The 22,899-nt window shown below is 32.5% G+C and overlaps 1 protein-coding gene across 6 annotated transcripts in view; it reads right to left on the reverse strand.

The window, feature by feature from the left end:
• Positions 1-22,899, reverse strand: part of LOC134706194 (rho GTPase-activating protein 21-like) — a 70,194-nt gene that overhangs the window by 39,208 nt on the left and 8,087 nt on the right. For 4 of the 6 annotated variants that reach the window (XM_063564905.1, XM_063564906.1, XM_063564904.1 and 1 more), the window contains one exon: positions 11,475-11,627. In XM_063564905.1, the coding sequence (XP_063420975.1) occupies positions 11,475-11,627 (153 nt within the window). Of the gene's footprint in view, positions 1-11,474; positions 11,628-20,722; positions 20,832-22,039; positions 22,245-22,899 lie in introns of those variants that run through there. The other 2 variants (XM_063564903.1, XM_063564908.1) reach the window with 2 other exon arrangements.

The raw sequence follows: 22,899 nt of genomic DNA on the forward strand, positions 1-22,899 counted from the left end.
TCCAGTATAACATCATACGAACATTCTGTTCTATGATGTCTATATGTCCTATTCCAGTATAACATCATACAAACATTCTGTTCTATGATGTCTATATTCCAGTATAACATCATACAAACATTCTGTTCTATGATGTCTATATGTCCTATTCCAGTATAACATCATACAAACATTCTGTTCTATGATGTCTATATTCCAGTATAACATCATACAAACATTCTGTTCTATGATGTCTATATTCCAGTATAACATCATACAAACATTCTGTTCTATGATGTCTATATGTCCTATTCCAGTATAACATCGTACAAACATTCTGTTCTATGATGTCTATATTCCAGTATAACATCATACGAACATTCTGTTCTATGATGTCTATATGTCTATATTCCAGTATAAAACCATACAAACATTCTGTTCTATGATGTCTATATTCCAGTATAACATCATACGAACATTCTGTTCTATGATGTCTATATTCCAGTATAACATCATACAAACATTCTGTTCTATGATGTCTATATTCCAGTATAACATCATACAAACATTCTGTTCTATGATGTCTATATTCCAGTATAACATCATACAAACATTCTGTTCTATGATGTCTATATTCCAGTATAACATCATACAAACATTCTGTTCTATGATGTCTATATTCCAGTATAACATCATACAAACATTCTGTTCTATGATGTGTCCTATTCCAGTATAACATCATACAAACATTCTGTTCTATGATGTGTCCTATTCCAGTATAACATCATACAAACATTCTGTTCTATGATGTCTATATTCCAGTATAACATCATACAAACATTCTGTTCTATGATGTCTATATGTCCTATTCCAGTATAACATCGTACAAACATTCTGTTCTATGATGTCTATATTCCAGTATAACATCATACGAACATTCTGTTCTATGATGTCTATATGTCTATATTCCAGTATAAAACCATACAAACATTCTGTTCTATGATGTCTATATTCCAGTATAACATCATACGAACATTCTGTTCTATTATGTCTATATTCCAGTATAACATCATACAAACATTCTGTTCTATGATGTCTATATTCCAGTATAACATCATACAAACATTCTGTTCTATGATGTCTATATTCCAGTATAACATCATACAAACATTCTGTTCTATGATGTCTATATTCCAGTATAACATCATACAAACATTCTGTTCTATGATGTCTATATTCCAGTATAACATCATACAAACATTCTGTTCTCTGATGTCTATATTCCAGTATAACATCATACAAACATTCTGTTCTATGATGTCTATATTCCAGTATAACATCATACAAACATTCTGTTCTATGATGTCTATATTCCAGTATAACATCATACGAACATTCTGTTCTATGATGTCTATATGTCCTATTCCAGTATAACATCATACAAACATTCTGTTCTATGATGTCTATATTCCAGTATAACATCATACAAACATTCTGTTCTATGATGTCTATATGTCCTATTCCAGTATAACATCATACAAACATTCTGTTCTATGATGTCTATATTCCAGTATAACATCATACAAACATTCTGTTCTATGATGTCTATATTCCAGTATAACATCATACAAACATTCTGTTCTATGATGTCTATATTCCAGTATAACATCATACAAACATTCTGTTCTATGATGTCTATATTCCAGTATAACATCATACGAACATTCTGTTCTATGATGTCCTATTCCAGTATAACATCATACAAACATTCTGTTCTATGATGTCTATATTCCAGTATAACATCATACAAACATTCTGTTCTATGATGTCTATATGTCCTATTCCAGTATAACATCATACAAACATTCTGTTCTATGATGTCTATATTCCAGTATAACATCATACGAACATTCTGTTCTATGATGTCCTATTCCAGTATAACATCATACAAACATTCTGTTCTATGATGTCTATATTCCAGTATAACATCATACGAACATTCTGTTCTATGATGTCTATATGTCTATATTCCAGTATAACACCATACAAACATTCTGTTCTATGATGTCTATATTCCAGTATAACATCATACGAACATTCTGTTCTATTATGTCTATATTCCAGTATAACATCATACAAACATTCTGTTCTATGATGTCTATATTCCAGTATAACATCATACAAACATTCTGTTCTATGATGTCTATATTCCAGTATAACATCATAAAAACATTCTGTTCTATGATGTCTATATTCCAGTATAACATCATACAAACATTCTGTTCTATGATGTCTATATTCCAGTATAACATCATACAAACATTCTGTTCTCTGATGTCTATATTCCAGTATAACATCATACAAACATTCTGTTCTATGATGTCTATATTCCAGTATAACATCATACAAACATTCTGTTCTATGATGTCTATATTCCAGTATAACACCATACAAACATTCTGTTCTATGATGTGTCCTATTCCAGTATAACATCATACACACATTCTGTTCTATGATGTCTATATTCCAGTATAACATCATACAAACATTCTGTTCTATGATGTCTATATTCCAGTATAACATCATACAAACATTCTGTTCTATGATGTCTATATTCCAGTATAACATCATAAAAACATTCTGTTCTATGATGTGTCCTATTCCAGTATAACATCATACACACATTCTGTTCTATGATGTGTCCTATTCCAGTATAACATCATACAAACATTATGTTCTATGATGTCTATATTCCAGTATAACATCATACAAACATTCTGTTCTCTGATGTCTATATTCCAGTATAACATCATACAAACATTCTGTTCTATGATGTCTATATTCCAGTATAACATCATACAAACATTCTGTTCTATGATGTCTATATTCCAGTATAACATCATACGAACATTCTGTTCTATGATGTCTATATGTCCTATTCCAGTATAACATCATACAAACATTCTGTTCTATGATGTCTATATTCCAGTATAACATCATACAAACATTCTGTTCTATGATGTCTATATGTCCTATTCCAGTATAACATCATACAAACATTCTGTTCTATGATGTCTATATTCCAGTATAACATCATACAAACATTCTGTTCTATGATGTCTATATTCCAGTATAACATCATACAAACATTCTGTTCTATGATGTCTATATTCCAGTATAACATCATACAAACATTCTGTTCTATGATGTCTATATTCCAGTATAACATCATACGAACATTCTGTTCTATGATGTCCTATTCCAGTATAACATCATACAAACATTCTGTTCTATGATGTCTATATTCCAGTATAACATCATACAAACATTCTGTTCTATGATGTCTATATGTCCTATTCCAGTATAACATCATACAAACATTCTGTTCTATGATGTCTATATTCCAGTATAACATCATACGAACATTCTGTTCTATGATGTCCTATTCCAGTATAACATCATACAAACATTCTGTTCTATGATGTCTATATTCCAGTATAACATCATACGAACATTCTGTTCTATGATGTCTATATGTCTATATTCCAGTATAACACCATACAAACATTCTGTTCTATGATGTCTATATTCCAGTATAACATCATACGAACATTCTGTTCTATTATGTCTATATTCCAGTATAACATCATACAAACATTCTGTTCTATGATGTCTATATTCCAGTATAACATCATACAAACATTCTGTTCTATGATGTCTATATTCCAGTATAACATCATAAAAACATTCTGTTCTATGATGTCTATATTCCAGTATAACATCATACAAACATTCTGTTCTATGATGTCTATATTCCAGTATAACATCATACAAACATTCTGTTCTCTGATGTCTATATTCCAGTATAACATCATACAAACATTCTGTTCTATGATGTCTATATTCCAGTATAACATCATACAAACATTCTGTTCTATGATGTCTATATTCCAGTATAACACCATACAAACATTCTGTTCTATGATGTGTCCTATTCCAGTATAACATCATACACACATTCTGTTCTATGATGTCTATATTCCAGTATAACATCATACAAACATTCTGTTCTATGATGTCTATATTCCAGTATAACATCATACAAACATTCTGTTCTATGATGTCTATATTCCAGTATAACATCATAAAAACATTCTGTTCTATGATGTGTCCTATTCCAGTATAACATCATACACACATTCTGTTCTATGATGTGTCCTATTCCAGTATAACATCATACAAACATTATGTTCTATGATGTCTATATTCCAGTATAACATCATACAAACATTCTGTTCTATGATGTCTATATTCCAGTATAACATCATACACACATTCTGTTCTATGATGTCTATATTCCAGTATAACATCATACAAACATTCTGTTCTATGATGTCTATATTCCAGTATAACATCATACAAACATTCTGTTCTATTATGTCCTATTCCAGTATAACATCATACACACATTCTGTTCTATGATGTCTATATTCCAGTATAACATCATACAAACATTCTGTTCATTGATGTGTCCTATTCCAGTATAACACCATACAAACATTCTGTTCTATGATGTGTCCTATTCCAGTATAACATCATAAAAACATTCTGTTCTATGATGTGTCCTATTCCAGTATAACATCATACACACATTCTGTTCTATGATGTGTCCTATTCCAGTATAACATCATACAAACATTCTGTTCTATGATGTCTATATTCCAGTATAACATCATACAAACATTCTGTTCTATTATGTCCTATTCCAGTATAACATCATACAAACATTCTGTTCTATGATGTCTATATTCCAGTATAACATCATACAAACATTCTGTTCTATGATGTCTATATTCCAGTATAACATCATACAAACATTCTGTTCTATGATGTCTATATTCCAGTATAACATCATACAAACATTCTGTTCTATGATGTGTCCTATTCCAGTATAACATCATAAAAACATTCTGTTCTCTGATGTCTATATTCCAGTATAACATCATACAAACATTCTGTTCTATGATGTCTATATTCCAGTATAACATCATACAAACATTCTGTTCATTGATGTGTCCTATTCCAGTATAACACCATACAAACATTCTGTTCTATGATGTCTATATTCCAGTATAACACCATACAAACATTCTGTTCTCTGATGTCTATATTCCAGTATAACATCATACAAACATTCTGTTCTATGATGTCTATATTCCAGTATAACATCATACAAACATTCTGTTCTATTATGTCCTATTCCAGTATAACATCATACACACATTCTGTTCTATGATGTCTATATTCCAGTATAACATCATACAAACATTCTGTTCTATGATGTCTATATTCCAACACAAGTAGCAATAATATATATACTAATGTTTTAAGTGTTTATATAATATTTTACACTTAAATGAGAAGTATTCTAATTGCAATGTTTACAAGTTTGTAAGCTTGACACATATTTTATACAGTTGTACATTCCAAAAATATCTTATTTAAAAGCAATCCCATTAAAAAGTAAGAAATAAGAGATCATCATAATTTTTAATTCCTTTGAGGATCTCTATAAACAGATGCTCCCAGTCTCTATATTTGTCCTGTCCAAAATCAGTTTTAGTGAAAGTCAAGGTATTATATCTGTTATGACCCATGCCTTACCCATCAAGTGTTTCAGCTCCCATGTCTTACCATCAAGGGTTTCAGCACCCATGTCTTACCCATCAATGGTTTCAGCACCCATGCCTTACCCATCAAGGGTTTCAGCACCCATATCTTACCAATCAAGGGTTTCAGCACCCATGTCTTATCCATCAGAGTTTCAGCACCCATGTCTTACCCATCAAGGGTTTCAGCACCCATGCATTACCCATCAAGGGTTTCAGCATCCATGTCTTACCCATCAAGGGTTTCAGCACCCATGTCTTACCCATCAAGGGTTTCAGCACCCATGTCTTACCCATCAAGGGTTCCAGCACCCATGCCTTACCCATCAAGGGTTTCTGCACCCATGTCTTACCCATCAAGGGTTTCAGCACCCATGTCTTACCCATCAAGGGTTTCAGCACCCATGTCTTACCCATTAAGGGTTTCAGCACCCATGCCTTACCCATCAAGGGTTTCAGCACCCATGCCTTACCCATCAAGGGTTTCAGCACCAATGTCTTACCGATCAAGGGTTTCAGCACCCATGTCTTACCCATCAAGGGTTTCAGCACCAATGTCTTACCCATCAAGGGTTTCAGCACCAATGTCTTACCGATCAAGGGTTTCAGCACCCATGTCTTAGATATAGGAAGATGTGGTGTGAGTGCCAATGAGACAACTCTCCATCCAAATAACAATTTAAAAATTAAACCATTATAGGTTAAAGTACGGCCTTCAACACGGAGCCTTGGCTCACACCGAACAACAAGCTATAAAGGGCCCCAAAATTACTAGTGTAAAACCATTCAAACCGGAAAACCAACGGTCTAATCAAGGGATTCAGCACCAATGTCTTACCCATCAAGGGTTTCAGCACCCATGCCTTACCCATCAAGGGTTTCAGCACCAATGTCTTACCCATCAAGGGTTTCAGCACCCATGCCTTACCCATCAAGGGTTTCAGCACCCATGCCTTACCCATCAAGGCTTTCAGCACCCATGTCTTACCCATCAAGGGTTTCAGCACCAATGTCTTACCTATCAAGGGTTTCAGCACCAATGTCTTACCGATCAAGGGTTTCAGCACCCATGTCTTGCCCATCAAGGGTTTCAGCACCAATGTCTTACCTATCAAGGGTTTCAGCACCCATGTCTTACCATCAAGGGTTTCAGCACCCATGTCTTACCCATCAAGGGTTTCAGCACCCATGTCTTACCCATCAAGGGTTTCAGAACCCATGTCTTACCCATCAAGGATTTCAGCACCCATGTCTTACCCATCAAGGGTTTCAGCACCCATGTCTTACCCATCAAGTGTTTCAGCACCCATGCCTTACCCATCAAGTGTTTCAGGACCCATGCCTTACCCATCAAGTGTTTCAGCACCCATGCCTTACCCATCAAGGGTTTCAGCACTCATGCCTTCCCCATCGAGAGTTTCAGCACCCATGCCCTACCCATCGCAGGGCATTGTATAGTAATTATATAAAAGGGTTATATAGCTCCCATATGGCCTAACCCACAAAGGTTTCTAGCTGCCTACCCATCAAGGGATATTGTATAGTAATTATATAAAAGGGTTATATAGCTCCCATATGGCCTAACCCACAAAGGTTTCTAGCTGCCTACCCATCAAGGGATATTGTATAGTAATTATATAAAAGGGTTATATAGCTCCCATATGGCCTAACCCACAAAGGTTTCTAGCTGCCTACCCATCAAGGGATATTGTATAGTAATTATATAAAAGGGTTATATAGCTCCCATATGGCCTAACCCACAAAGGTTTCTAGCTGCCTACCCATCAAGGGATATTGTAAAATAATTATAAAGAAGCTGCAGCTGTCTGATGTATGTTAATGATGTTTGTTTGATTCAGATTAAACAACAAAGATTTTTACTAAAGTAGATAAAGGTTTATCAGAATAACATGAGGAGATTTAAACAAATATTTCTCCTGTGTAATGTATAAACCTTTAACAATCATTCTTCAAAGCTGGGATGGCAAGAATTTGTGTGTAATTTAAGTGATGCTTGTACAAGTATTTGGAGAAACAATTATGTCAATCCAGCCATGGAATACCAACAATCATCAGCATAACTTATCAACGTTTTTATTTCAAGGCACATTTTTCTTCAGCATTGCATGAAGAGTCTGACATTTTTTTCAACTATTAGAATGAAAAATTCTTAAGGGTAAACAGAAATCAGCTAAATATGATGGTACAGAAAAACCTACAGGACAGGATCTAAGTTACAGTTAAACCCCAATCAGTTAAATATGATACCATTGGTAAAGTAAAGCCTAGAAAACAGGATCTAAGTTACAGTTAAACCCCAATCAGTTAAATATGATACCATTGGTAAAGTAAAACCTACAGGACAGGATCTAAGTTACAGTTAAACCCCAATCAGTTAAATATGATACCATTGGTAAAGTAAAACCTACAGGACAGGATCTAAGTTACAGTTAAACACAAATCATCTAAATATGACATCAATCATACAATAAAACCTAGAGTATATTAAAAAACAACTGAAAGAACATGATCTTTTAAAATGACAGTTAAACCCAGACTAGATAATTATCAATATGATATTGATGGTACACTACTCATCATTAGAAATATATCTTAGGTTGTATAAATGAAGCATTACTATCAACACTATACTGATAACATGGAATATCTTATCAACACTTCATAAGACAGACAGCAGTCAATTTTTTTTATTGCAAGTCATAAAGTATTCAACAGATGTATAAATACCACAGAATCATACACAATAATAACTGGTACATTTTATTGTGTATATTTCATTTTCATCTGTGAGTTTACTTTAATATTGATGAGCAAGATCATGAAGGAATAATCAAAACAACTAAAGAGTGCCCAGAAGGGATACTCAAAACAACTAAAGAGTGCCCAGAAGGGATACATGAAAGTTTAGAGTAAAAGGAATTCTCAAAACAACTAAAGAGTGCCCAGAAGGGATACATGAAAGTTAAGAGTAAAAGGAATGAGCTATGGACACTCAAGCAACGGTCTAATTTACTTATGAGTGGTTAGAAGAAATAACGGAAAACTGAAAGTAAATTTGGAGAGCAAGATACTAACACTATGTATGTTATGCTAATGAGGGACAAGTTGATAATAAATTTAATTGCAGAGCATCTGAAAGAAACCTTGTCTCTGCACAAACTATTGAAGATTTATAGTTAATATGACCTTGAACCCTAACCCTAACCCTTTGAAAGAGTAACCAGTATCAAAAGACATTGTATATATTGAGAATGTGTTGTATTAATATAGTAATCAGCATATCAAAATTTAAGGAAAATACTGTACAGTGAGATGACTTTTATATGGGTAATGGTGCTACTAACAGGTCCCTGCAAATATTCATATTCTTATCCTTCGAGAGTGCTCCTTAGATAGGAGGAACATACCAGTAACAGAATAACAGTAACAGATTGACCTCACAATCAAAACTGGACTAGCCTCCTCTCTTTATCCAAGTAAAGCTTATATATCATATGTATTCTTGACCTCAAAATCAATATAGTGATCTGTCTATCTTTGTATAAGACCATATATTCAATAAAATTGAGAATGGATGTCGGAAATGTGTCAAAGAACCAACCAACAACCCTACTAAATAGCATCAAACAGCTGAAGGCCAGAAGGCCACAAATAGGTCTTCAACACAATTAAAAAATTCCACTAACATAGGCTTGCCTCAGCTGGCCTGTCCCCTTAACAAAAATGTGTACTAGTTCAGTGATAATAGATGCAGTTAAATTATTAAAAGGTAACAATTAAGATTTTTTTGTCAAAACAATTGCTGTATATTTCAAAAAAATCAAATCGCATAAAATTGTAAAACAAATATTATATGATATATCATATAGCTAAACAAGAGGCTCTCAAGAGCCTGAATAGCTCACCTTAATTCTTTTGGTTAAATCTCTCATCAATGATTATTTTGGCTTTTAAATTTATTTAAATGTTCTTTGGATCTTCCTATTTTCTTCAAATGCCAAAAAAAATAATCATTTTCTCCTTCGTTCTATTTTTAGCCATAGGAGCTATGTTTCTTGACATACAAGGAAATAAATTATAAAATTTATACCAGATAATCTGAAACTCATTTAGCCTAAGTTTGGCTGAAATTGATACAGCAGTTTCAAAGGAGAAGATTTTTTAAAGTAAGTCAACATGATGAACAAATTGTGAAAACAGTCTTTAAAGGGCAATAACTCCTTAAGGGGTCAATTGACAATTTTGGTCAATTTAAATTATTTGTAGATCTTACTTTGCTGAACATTATTGCTGTTTACAGTCTATCTCTATCTATAATAATATTCAAGATAATAAACAAAAACAGCAAAATTTCCTTAAAATTATCAATTAAGGGGCAGCATCCCAACAACAGGTTGTCTGATTCATCTGAAAATTTCATGGCAGATAGATCTTGACCTGATAAACAATTTTACCCCATGTCAGATTTGCTCTAAATGCTTTGGTTTTTGAGTTATAAGCCAAAAACTGCATTTGACCCCTATGTTCTATTTTTAGCAATAGCGACCATGTTTGTTGATAGATCAAAACTTCGGATACAATTTACAAACAAGATACCCTAAGGAACATTCAGTTAAAGTTTGGAAGTATTTGGCCCAGTAGTTTCAGAGGAGAAGATTTTTGTAAAAGATTACTTAGATTTACGAAAAATGGTTAAAAATCGACTATAAAGGGCAATAACTCCTAAAGGGGTCAACTGACCATTTCCGTCATGTTGACTTATTTGTAAATCTTACTTTGCTGAACATTATTGCTGTTTACAGTTTATCTCTATCTATTATAATATTCAAGATAATAACCAAAAACAGCAAAATTTCCTTAAAATTACCAATTCAGGGGCAGCAACCCAACAACAGGTTGTCTGATTCATCTGAAAATTTCAGGGCAGATAGGTCTTGACCTGATAAACAATTTTACCCTATGTCAGATTTGCTCTAAATGCTTTGGTTTTTGAGTTATAAGCCAAAAACTGCATTTGACCCCTATGTTCTATTTTTAGCAATGGCGACCATGTTTGTTGATAGATCAAAACTTTGGATACAATTTATAAACTGGATACCCTAAGGAACATTCAGTTAAAGTTTGGAAGTATTTGGCCCAGTAGTTTCAGAGGAGAAGATTCTTGAAATAGTTTACGACGACAGGCGACGACGGACGACGACGGACGCCAAGTGATGGCATAAGCTCACTTGGCCCTTCGGGCCAGGTGAGCTAAAAATGTAGGTTACAACAATTTAATGCAGAAGATTGTAGCTTACAAAGTACATAAGAACAAACTGAAACTTACCACAATTCCTTACTAAATTCCATCAACAAAATAATCTTTCCCTTGTTTAATTTGAATGATTATATAAGTATAATTCAAAATCTCTCAAATCCAAGAACTTATCTTTTTCTGCAGTTACTGAGGAATTAATAAATGTTGAATATCAAAACTTGAATTTCCAATTAAACAGCAGAGTAGCGGTTATCTAAAATCTGTAGACATAAAATGATTTTTCCAGATGCTTTGATGTGAATGTTTCAAGCAGAGATTTAGGTATGATAGTTCCACCACTCCAACAAGTATGCTATGATATTTCTCCACTCAAGACAATTAAATTGAAATATTTTTAAAAGCACTTGTAAGACTTGCCAAGCTTTTTTAATAATTAAAATTAAACTGTTGAGACTGTAGAAATATTGTGATACACAAGTTATAGTGGTAGAATCTGTTTCTATAATGATTCTAATTCGATGATTTCCTTTCTAGACCACAAAACTTACATGTAAATTTGGACTGGACCTGGTTATATCAGGAGGGTATACAATAAAGTGTCTAAGAGTAAAGCCGTATCCTTGGTCAGTCTTTGGTATGATGACAGTACGAGGTCCTCTCCAGGTCGACAGCAGAGAAGTCAATCGATGATCCCCATTATTCTGTAAAATAAAGAATGTAATGTACATTTAAATTAAACAGTTACATATGGTGTATACATATATCAGCCGGTCTACCTCAGCTTGTGTACATCACACACTATAACATGTACACATATATCAGCCGGTCTACCTCAGCTTGTGTACATCACACACTATAACATGTACACATATATCAGCCGGTCTACCTCAGCTTGTGTACACCACACACTATAACATGTACACATATATCAGCCGGTCTACCTCAGCTTGTGTACACCACACACTATCACATGTACACATATATCAGCCTGTCTACCTCAGCTTGTGTACACCACACATTATCACATGTACACATATATATCAGCCGGTCTACCTCAGCTCGTGTACACCACACATTATCACAGTCGCATGAAGTATAAACAATTTAATCGTTATAAAGATTTAAGGACTAGGTGTATATTGCTGATCATTATTACATGTCACAATAGGATGCAAACAACCAGTGCTCTATGTTCATAAATGGTTGGCTATACATGCTCTATATAAAATGGATGTTGAATGCTCAGAATGTTGAACTTCCACAGTGACTTCTAGTGTTGATGGGTGGTCAAAACTTTACTTGCATCCCATTGCTGTTTTGCTGTTTAATTCATTTTGTTAGTTACTTCATATATAAAAAAGAAGATGTGGTATGATTGCCAATGAGACAACTATTCACAAAAGACCAAAATGGCACAAACATTAACAACAATAGGTCACCGTACGGCCTTCAACAATGAGCAAAACCCACACTGCATAGTCAGCTACATGTATAAAAGGCCCCGATAAGACAATGTAAAACAATTCAAACGAGAAAACTAATATATACATGTCTCCTTTTCCTTGATTTATCACATAGTTTAGAAATACATATGGATTGATATGTATATATACATGACTTTGTGTATCTGTGCTTTTGATTTGTGAAATTAGTTTGTGTATACATGTGTCTCCTTGTTTTCAATTTTTGTGTCTCCTTTCTTGTGATTTGTGGTATTATCTGTATAACATGTCTTTCCCTGCTCTTGACTTGTGGCATAGTTTATAAATAGACATGTGTCTCCATGCTTTCAATTTGTAGAGTTCATTTGTACATACATGTGTCTCTTTATTTTGACTTGTGGCATTTATAAGAATAAAATTCCCTATAAGTGAAATAAAGAAAAATATATCTAGATGTAACTTATTAATAATTTATGACAATAAATTAATTCAATTATCAATTTACTACTTTAATTGGTATATATAATTGAGTAGCTCTGTTAGATATGATTAAGCTTACACCTTGTTTTCTAACATGAGAAATAATGTTTGGCCAATAAATCCTGACATGATTATGTAATACATATATAATATACTCTGTACTGTTAATTATCTTCTCATCTAACTACCTCCTACGTAATGTGTTCTCTTAAATAAATTCTCTACATCATCAACATCTTTCTCTCCCACCCTTCTCCTTCCTGATCACTCTGGCCTCTTACGTAATGTGTTCTCTTAAATAAATTCTCTACATCATCAACATCTTTCTCTTCCACCCTTCTCCTTCCAGATCACCCTGGCTTCTTAAATAATGTTTTCTCTTAATTAAATTCTCAACATCATCAACATCTTAGTTACATCTTTCCTGTCATTTATGTTATCCCTCCCTTCTCTTTCCCCTTTTATCTAACTGTAAAAATCAAATGGAAATCCATTGACTATCAAGACTGACACATTTAACCACTACAAAAGTTATTGAAATGTTGAAATAAAACAATTGATGGATGAATCATTTGGTACATGTATGATTGCCAATGAGAGGATCCAAAGATATCAGAACATGATCTTGTTCTCCCAGACTAAAGTATCAACAAGTACACATCAAAAGGATTTAGTGTAGACATTTTAACATTAAGAAAATGTGGTACGTGTATGAATGCCAATCAGATGAGCAATGACATGATCTCCCAGACTAAAGTATCAACGAGTGCACATCAAAGGATTTAGGAGCCTCAATGGCCAAGTGTTCTGTGGGTTCTACTGTAATCACTACCAAGTCAACACTCAGGTTGAGTATTTTGAACCCTGCTTGAGCAGGTTCACTCGAGTCCTTATTTGTTAGGATTGTTAGTTTTCTGTAGCAACCAAAACAAAAAGTACACAAAAACTCAACATAGAAAACTAATGACTGAGCAACACTGACCAAACCAAAAACCCCAACCCTACACATACCTGGCACAATAGTAACAGCATAAACATGTTTAAAGGTAAAGTATTCTTTTATGTTAATTGCTGATGGCCACACAGTGAACTCTCATGTCTGTGTGGATAGTTGTCTTGTTTGCCACACATCTCCTTATTTTAATAATTTTACTTTTTATTTCTGCCTTATGGTTTATTCTAATCAAATATTTGGGAGATGAACTAAGTTGACCTTCAGCTGTTCAGCATCCTGCCCATAATTATTTTTTTAGAATGCTTATATAAGTATTGAATTTGTCAAGAAATCTTGCTTCATTATTGATTACTTACAGTCTGTCACACCTATGTTGATCATCATCATTTAGTTTACAACTTATTTATAATATATTAAAATAGAATTTCTGTCCTGAAATCCCAATTCTCTGTCTGGTTATTCCATCCCATAATATTACAATGTTTACTAGTACAGACAAATGTCAGATATTCCAATATCATCTTGCAGCAGTATTGATTGTAAACCATAAACACTCTATTCCATATCAGACAGACAGTTTATGTTCTAACCATCTGTGTTATTTATCCTTCATAATCTCTTTTTAATAATCCCTCAATCATTTATATCTTTTAAATTTAACAGCTTAATGTAATCATGTAAGAGGTCAAAGTTCAATAAATCAACGACCAGTTACAGAGAATCAGGAATCAACAAAACTTTACGTCACAAATCAAAGACTCATCTACGTCAGAACCTTTCATTATCGTAAACAACAATGGCCACTGAATTGATGAAGTTATGATGGAGTCATTAGGTTATAATGGCCACTGAATTGATGAAGTAATGATGTAGTCATTATGGTAAACAACAATGGCCACTGAATTGATGAAGTAATGATGGAGTCATGATGGAGTCATTAGGTTATAATCAAATTACTAGAGAACTTTCATAAAAAAGAAAGATGCGAACTTAAGGCTGACCACATTTAAAATTTCACAATGTATAGACAAATTTACATAATCTGCATCATGATTTTATTTTAATCCTTTTTTAAAACCATTTTTAAAGTATAAAGATCCATAAAAAACAAACAAATTAACCTGAAGAAGCATACATTTCCATTGTTTTAAACATTCAGTGGTACAGGCTACAACAATGGTACTCCACATGGGACACAGATGATGCCTCTGCTTGCAAAATGTTATTAAGGAGCATAAATCAAGAACAGTAAACGTGACACTATCCAAATTCCTTCTTGATCTAAGTTTCATAACATTCGGTTGAGGCAAATTTAAGTTAGAGAATCGAATCAATAAAATTCAGCAATTTATTCATTTGTACAGGACATAACTTTGGAAAGGTAAAAATGATGGCCACCCAAATTCAAACTTGATCTATGTTGTCTGGTAACTAGCATTGTGCATAATTATCATGTCATTTGGTTGAGGAAAAACTTAGAGAATGAAAACCAATTTCAAGATGTATGGACGGACGGCTCTGGGCTAATGCAGTCAAATAAAAAGTTTTTGACAAAGTTTGATTAATTATATGTATAAAGGTTTGACAAAGTCATTGATGTGTAACAAACTTTAACGCCAAACTGCATTGTCTTAACAAAACTAGGTATTTATCAGTAAAATATGGAAGAATCAAAATAAATATTTTCATAATTTTACAATGGATACTGTATTTTGGTCATAAACAAGCTTCTGTCTCAATTTCCAAAATATCCATGAAGATATGACAAAGTTATTGATGACAAAAAAACTTTAACCATAGACTGAACCTAAATGCTGACTGACTGCCAATGAAGAAATCAAGGATTTTTGAAACATTTTGCAGGCTCAACAAGTGAAACTGCGAGCTACTGCTCACTGATGATACCCCAGCCGCAAGGTGGATAATATTAATAGTGTAAAAATATACAATTGTTCGGAAAACAGGAAGTTGTTGAGTAATGAATCTGAAAACGCATCACACGGTATAGCTGACTTATATAAATCCTGAAACCAAATTTCAGAAATCCTTGTCTTGTAGTTCCTGAGAAAAATGTGACAAAAATTTTCAACTTGGCTATCATGTGTAAAATCATACAAGTGTTCGGTAAACAGGAAGTTGTCAAATGATCAATCTGAAAATGCATCACACGGTATAGCTGACTTAGATAAACCCTGAAACCAAATTTCAGAAATCCTTGTATTGTAGTTCCTGAGAAAAATGTGACGAAAGTTTCATGGGACAGACTGACTGACAAACGGATGGATGGACGGACGGACTGACAGACAGAGGTAAAACAGAATACCCCCCTTTTTTAAAGCGGGGGTATAACAAATAGCAATAATTATACACTGGTTATTGTCATAATGTCAAGGACAGCCTGAAATATTTAACAGTTTAAACTATTGCCTGAGGGATACATAAAATCCTTGTTTTCTACATAAATTACTGTTTTTATTACAGTTATTTAAATTAAAACAATGTCTCTTTCTCATTGCCTTAAGAATTAAAATACTGACAGCTTTATAAATTGGAAAAATAAATAATCTAGGCCAAGTTTTTTATGTTTTATCAAATATACATGTTTAAATTGTTTCTACTATGGGTTATTTTTAGATGGTTTATTCTTCACTTAAGATGCTTAAGATTCTAAGCTGACCTTTCTCAATATAAACCAACTTACTCAAATATTTACTTTTCTTTACATTCCTAAAAATTATGGTAATACAGAGTATTCCTTTTACAAACATAACCTACTTGTCATCATTTATAGTTTTGTTTTACTGACCACAAACCAACATAAAGTTGTCTGAATATATATAACAACACAATAATTCTATAAACAGAGTTTAATTTTATTGCTAATTTTGTAAAAACATTAAAGCGCATTTTGAATTGTTTAGGGAAAAAGATATATGATTAGCTTTTGTGACCTTTGGATTAACTCTTGTCTGATCTGTACATTCAGTCAGCCATTAAAAAAAATGTCTTTTCAAAAAAGGATTTGAACTGGTTGAAATAACTTTTTAAAATGTCAGATTTTTCACAAATGATTAAAATAAGTGGGTTACTAGAACATCTGATGAACTTGTCAGTAGAGTAACATAAACTATCAACTGATTGGAGATAAAAGGAGAAAATATAAATACACCCATGCCATTACTGAGGTTTCCTGCCTTTCCTAACTCAGGGGAGTAACCATAAGAGCAGTTGTCTGTCACAGTACATATTATATACATGTAACACTATATTGTATGGAGTCTCTCCTACAACAATTTTGAACGTTTTGAGACCCCATTCCTTGATGATTCACTAACTAAAGGGACTAATCAGAGCAGGTGTCTCCTGAATTATATAACTTTTGGTTATTAATTAGAGTCTGACGAAGAGAACAAAATAATTTAAACTGATGGTTAAACAGTACAGAACAGTTTATATTCACGGTTAATAAGTGCCTTTTTGTTTAGAGAGTTTAACAGTGCTCTCTTGTTTAATGAAATAAGAAAACCTTGACATTCAATGTTTTATTCACTAAATAAATCTGAATGTTTTCCTGGGAAATATTTGTGGTTTAATGACAAAATATAGAAATTTAATCTGGTATTTCTTGACATCCTTTAAGTATCTTGTGACATAATAGACTTTTGTTTCATCTGATGTGTGGGAACTAATTCAATTAGCAAATACTGTAATATAAACATTTATTAATATGTCTGATGTTTTTATGTCCAAGAAAGCTTATTGACTGATCTACTTTATTCATGAAACTTAATGTGTGACTGAAAATAACATCTATCTAGTGACTGGCCCTGCACAATCTCTGGATGGATAACTAAGAATGACAATTAATGTCCACATTAATAATTACAGCATGTACATTTCTCATTTACTTCAATCCATTAAAAAACATGGTTTAATTAAAAATTCCTTCAGGTAAATTACCTTGTTTTACATAATAAAATCTACATACCTGGGTGAAATAAATTCCAAGTTGTTTTTTTAATATAAAATAATAATCCTTTGTAAAAATTAAACAAACTCTGTATTAAGCTGTATAACTGTCCAGGTGAATGAAGAGGCCACAGACAGGGGTAACAGTTTGTATCTTATCACAATACACATCTTGTGGCTTAACTATTGTATTGTTCCTAATGTACTTTTAAACCAAATAAATATGCAGTTCATTGTTTCAAAACTGAAGACTTTAAATACAGGTATAAAAGGCTCAGAATTTTAAAACTTTGAAACACCTACTGACGTTCTAGAATTTACAAATCAATTTGTGTGTTCCAATTACATCTAAATGATATATTCATTTGAGGTATAGAGGCACAAAAACATGAAAGTCCAAGCGATCTAACTTGTTTCCCATGCCAATACCAAGCAATATTTTAACATATATTTCTCTTAACAGCTATGTTTTAGAAATGTGCACCTTAAAAAAGTTAAGAAGTAAAAGAAAAAAGAATGTGTCCATAGTACATAGATGCCTCATGCGCACTGTCATTTTCAAGTTCAGTGGACCATGAAATGGTGTAAAATCTCTAATTTGGCATTAAAATTACAAAGATCATATCATAGGAAACATGTGTACCAAGTTTTAAGTTGATTGAACTTCAACTTGATCAAAAACTACATGTACCTGGACCAAAAGGTTTTATCTGAAGCCAGACAGGCAATTACAGACGAATGAATAGACAGACCTACGGACGCACAGACCAGAAAACATAATGCCCTTAATAAACTGGGGCATAAAAAATAAAGATGTTCATTGATATCTTTCCAGTTGGTTAAAATATCATGGTACAAATTTCGTCTTAAATTTTGCACTTCAACATTAGGAAAACACTAATGTTGTCTTCAATATCTGCACCATGGGTATGTACAAATAAAAGTCATGAATAGAAAAAAATCTCAGACACAATGTATATACATGATATAACTTGTTATATATGTCAGAAAAAAATGTTTTTCTTTAATTAAGACTTATTTCAACTGGACTGGGCCTTACCCACTCTGTAAACATTCATTAAACTAACACATATATTTGTTGTTTCCATAAACAAAAGTTCCTGTATCTTTCCTAAATAGTTTCAAAACTTGTTCCTACAATATTCTATATTCTCATCTATAATATCTATACTATCTGCCTCTCACCTGCACTGTGGAATTTATCCTGCATTAGTCATTACCCCACACACATCAGTACAGAATCTATAGCTTATTTATCCACCAAAAACTTATGTTTGTACACACATTAATAACTGAAGGAAACTGGTGAAATAATCATGCATATAACCATTAATCAGCTGTTTCAAAGATATCCAGTACATGTAAAACTGAAATATGTTTTGTGTATCCTTTGAGTTTTTCTAAAATCTTGTCTCACGTCTTTATAAATATCCCTCCTAAGCTTGAGGTCTATATCCTTGATAACAATTAATTAACTAACCTGTGATTCATACCATGAAAAGTCAATCAAAGTTACATACCATGGAAAGTCACTCAAAGTTGACAGTAGAGATTGACAGAAACCTCCATTCCCTTTATAAGGACTTTATATAGTAGACATGATCAGATATTGTTAATAGCAATTCTTTAAAAAAACTTACAGAATAAGTCAAATTCATTGACATATAATGATTATATATATATATATCATGTATATAGATAGGTGGCATAAATTCAAGGGGGGAAACAAATTTTATAAATTATATACTTAGAATAAATGTTGCAAAGTTTGTTGTTTGACAGTTACAACAAAAATATTTTTTGAAACTTGTCTAGTTTGAGCTGATTCAAAAAATACTTGATTCCAATAGGCTCTTACAATGAACAACATTAATTGATAGTAATCATGGTAATAGCTCAGACTGACCATTTCTGGCCAGATCAAGGTTGTATATGACATTAATTGATAGTAATAGCTCAGACTGAACCATTCTGGCCAGATCAAGGTTGTATATGACATCTAATGATGGTTAAAGTTATAGCATTAATACTATGCACTAACCACTGCCCACGGTCAGTGTGTGTTATTACTTTAACCGTCGTAAGATGTCATAACCAATCTTGATATGACCAGAAATGGTCAATACTAACACAAAGGTTCCTGGTTCGACTCCTCTTACAGGAGAAAATTTCAGGTACTGAATTTTTGGCTCTCCTTTGACACCTTTAGCGAGTATGGTCTTTAACAACCATGATAGTTCATCGGAAGGGGACGATAAATTGCTGACCGATGTTAAGAGAGAGACATATCTCTTGCACTTTAAAGACACCCTTGTAGATTTTGAAAAAGAGCAGGCTAATACCGCTATAAGGAAGCACTCACAACCGTAAAGTGGAAAAAGATTAACATAAGTTGCAATAACTTGTTTCCCAATCCACTTTAGATAAATATGTTTACTCTAAAACACACTGGCTATTTCTGGTCAGCTCAAGGTTGATTAAGACCTCTAATGATGATTTAAGCAATAAACAGTTTAGATTTATAATACTTCAAGTTCTCATTGATATAACTGTGTGTTATATAAACAAAAGCTCAACTCAAACTATACTGATTCTAGAGGTAGACATATAAACAAAAAATCAACACAAACTATACCGATTCTAGAGGTAGACATATAAACAAAAGCTCAACTCAAACTATACCGATTCTAGAGGTAGACATATAAACAAAAGCTCAACTCAAACTATACCGATTCTAGAGGTAGACATATGATTTTCATTGTACCTTTTAATCCAAGAAGAAAATTGTTATGCTGGATTTAAAGAATTTTTTAAAATAGCGAAAAGATTTACTTTTACCTTACACTTTTAACATTTTTCATTAAATTCACTCAATTAGATGTAAATAAAATGAAATTAAGATCTGATATTGTATCAATTATCAACTCACCCTCTATCTTTGCACCTCTTATCACAACTGATCAATAGTCACTGCACGAAAGTGCACATGATGCATTTCCAATGCATGAAAACAATGTTATGTTATGACAAACAGACAGTCATTGTAGCTACATCAGACATTTTAATGAGAACAGGAGTGTGAAATAAGGCCAAACAAAAATGGTTGATGGTAGGGGAAACAAATGTATGATAAACAGACAGTCATGGGAGCTACATCAAACATTAAGATTGTGAAGTAAGGACAAACCAAAATGGTTGATGTTTTGAGAAACAAATGTATGTTAAACAGACAATAGAGGTGTGAAGTAAGAACTTCGTCAGTAGGGGACAAATAACGTAGGTAGCTGGTTCTCTTAAATTATGTCTTTGAGCTGATAGACTAAACACTGTCTGCCAATCAGATACTTGTTTAATACATCCAAAATTAAATTATTAAGAAAGAACACTTTGGAAAATAATTATATTTTAAGTATGAACTATTTATATACTGTTCACTTTAAGAAAAGATTATTTAAGAATAAAATTTCATCATTATATTTAGAATTGTTTTTACAATAATTTCAATGAAAAGTTGCATAGGATCAATTTTTAATCATCTATAAATTGACCATTGGAAAGAAGACCTCCTTCTGACAATTTGATTCCATTATAAGTTGAATATATATATACATGTATATAGTTATAAATAATAATAATTACTATAACTATTTGATGTTAGTAAACCCCAACATTTGTATCCTGTGTGTCATGCTATTATCCTGTATTAATGCTAAGTATACAGATAATGAAGACCATATGAATAACAATATTTGTGTATTGCAGGATCAATAATTATCAGGACATATATTAATTAAATCACAATAAATCCATACTGATGGTGAACAAAATCAATACACTTGACAGCAGTTTAACATCACAAGAGAATTTTTAATTGTTATATATTATGCATATATCTTAAATGTCTTCTTAGCAAAGTTCACAAATCATTAAAATTTATTTTCCCAAAAAGTGGAAAGAAAGCTTGATTCAGGAAATATGGCTGTAAGTTGTTTACCTTGCAACAGAATTCATGTTTATTTGTATATTTTTAAAAGATGCAAATAAAAAAAGATTATTCACCATGAGCATGATGAGAGGACTAAACGTCATCATAATTTGAAAAGAAAAAGTTTGTTTAATTCTGACCTAATACAATGACCATTTTGTCACAAAGGACACCTTGTTAGAGAACAGCACTGTTGAAGGGAGATAATTACGTCATTATTATCATTATTCAATGTTCAAACATTTTACATAAAATTCTTACCAAATCTGTTTTTCCATCATCACATCTTATATGCTGAGCTTTTTCCATTACAAATTATCTAAATCCATATTATAATCCAAATAGTTTATAAGAAATATGTTGATGATCCATAAAGCCAACATGTACCAAGTACTTTAATACACCATAATTACCAGTTAATAATAAAGCTCAGGGGCTGACCAGTCTAATAATAATACACCAGACATGTAACATCTGTCTATATCTACTGGGGTATATCACCTCTAACCCTTAATGATTGACAGGTATTATACAATCCTAGGATCAAATCTAACAGGTCAAAGGGTCAGTAATCTGTAGATTACATACTTGTCATATTTTCTCCATCATGTAGAGGTGTATGATGGGCCTAATAATCTAACCAGACTTGTGTTGTATGATGGAGGTGATAACTTCTATGATAATCAAACTTCATGTTGTTGTAACAACAAAATGTACCTTACATTTATATCACATATTTCCTATATTAATGCATAACTTTCCTTTTTCCTATTTTACATTAGAGGGTGACTCAGAGAAACAATAAGCAATACTCTTGTCCTTTTGTTACCTGTAAAGTTTGTAGAAAGTATTTGTAAAACTGTAAGATATCTTTTGAACATTTCTGAAGTTGGACTATACAGATCCTTGGGAACTTATTCATTTTACAATTTGCTTTAAGATTAAAAAAAAAAACTTTGTTTAGAAATTGTAAATAAATCTCAAAATGACAGAATTCACAAACAGATAAACTTCAAAATAACTGTTTTGGGACTCCACTTTTCCTTCTTCCCTAACTGTGCCTTCTATAAAAGTTTAAAATTCCTTTCTTTCTATAGTAATACTATTATAATTTAGTTATC

Source organism: Mytilus trossulus, chromosome 2 (genome assembly GCF_036588685.1).
Source record: "Mytilus trossulus isolate FHL-02 chromosome 2, PNRI_Mtr1.1.1.hap1, whole genome shotgun sequence".
Taxonomy (NCBI): Eukaryota; Metazoa; Mollusca; class Bivalvia; order Mytilida; family Mytilidae; genus Mytilus; species Mytilus trossulus.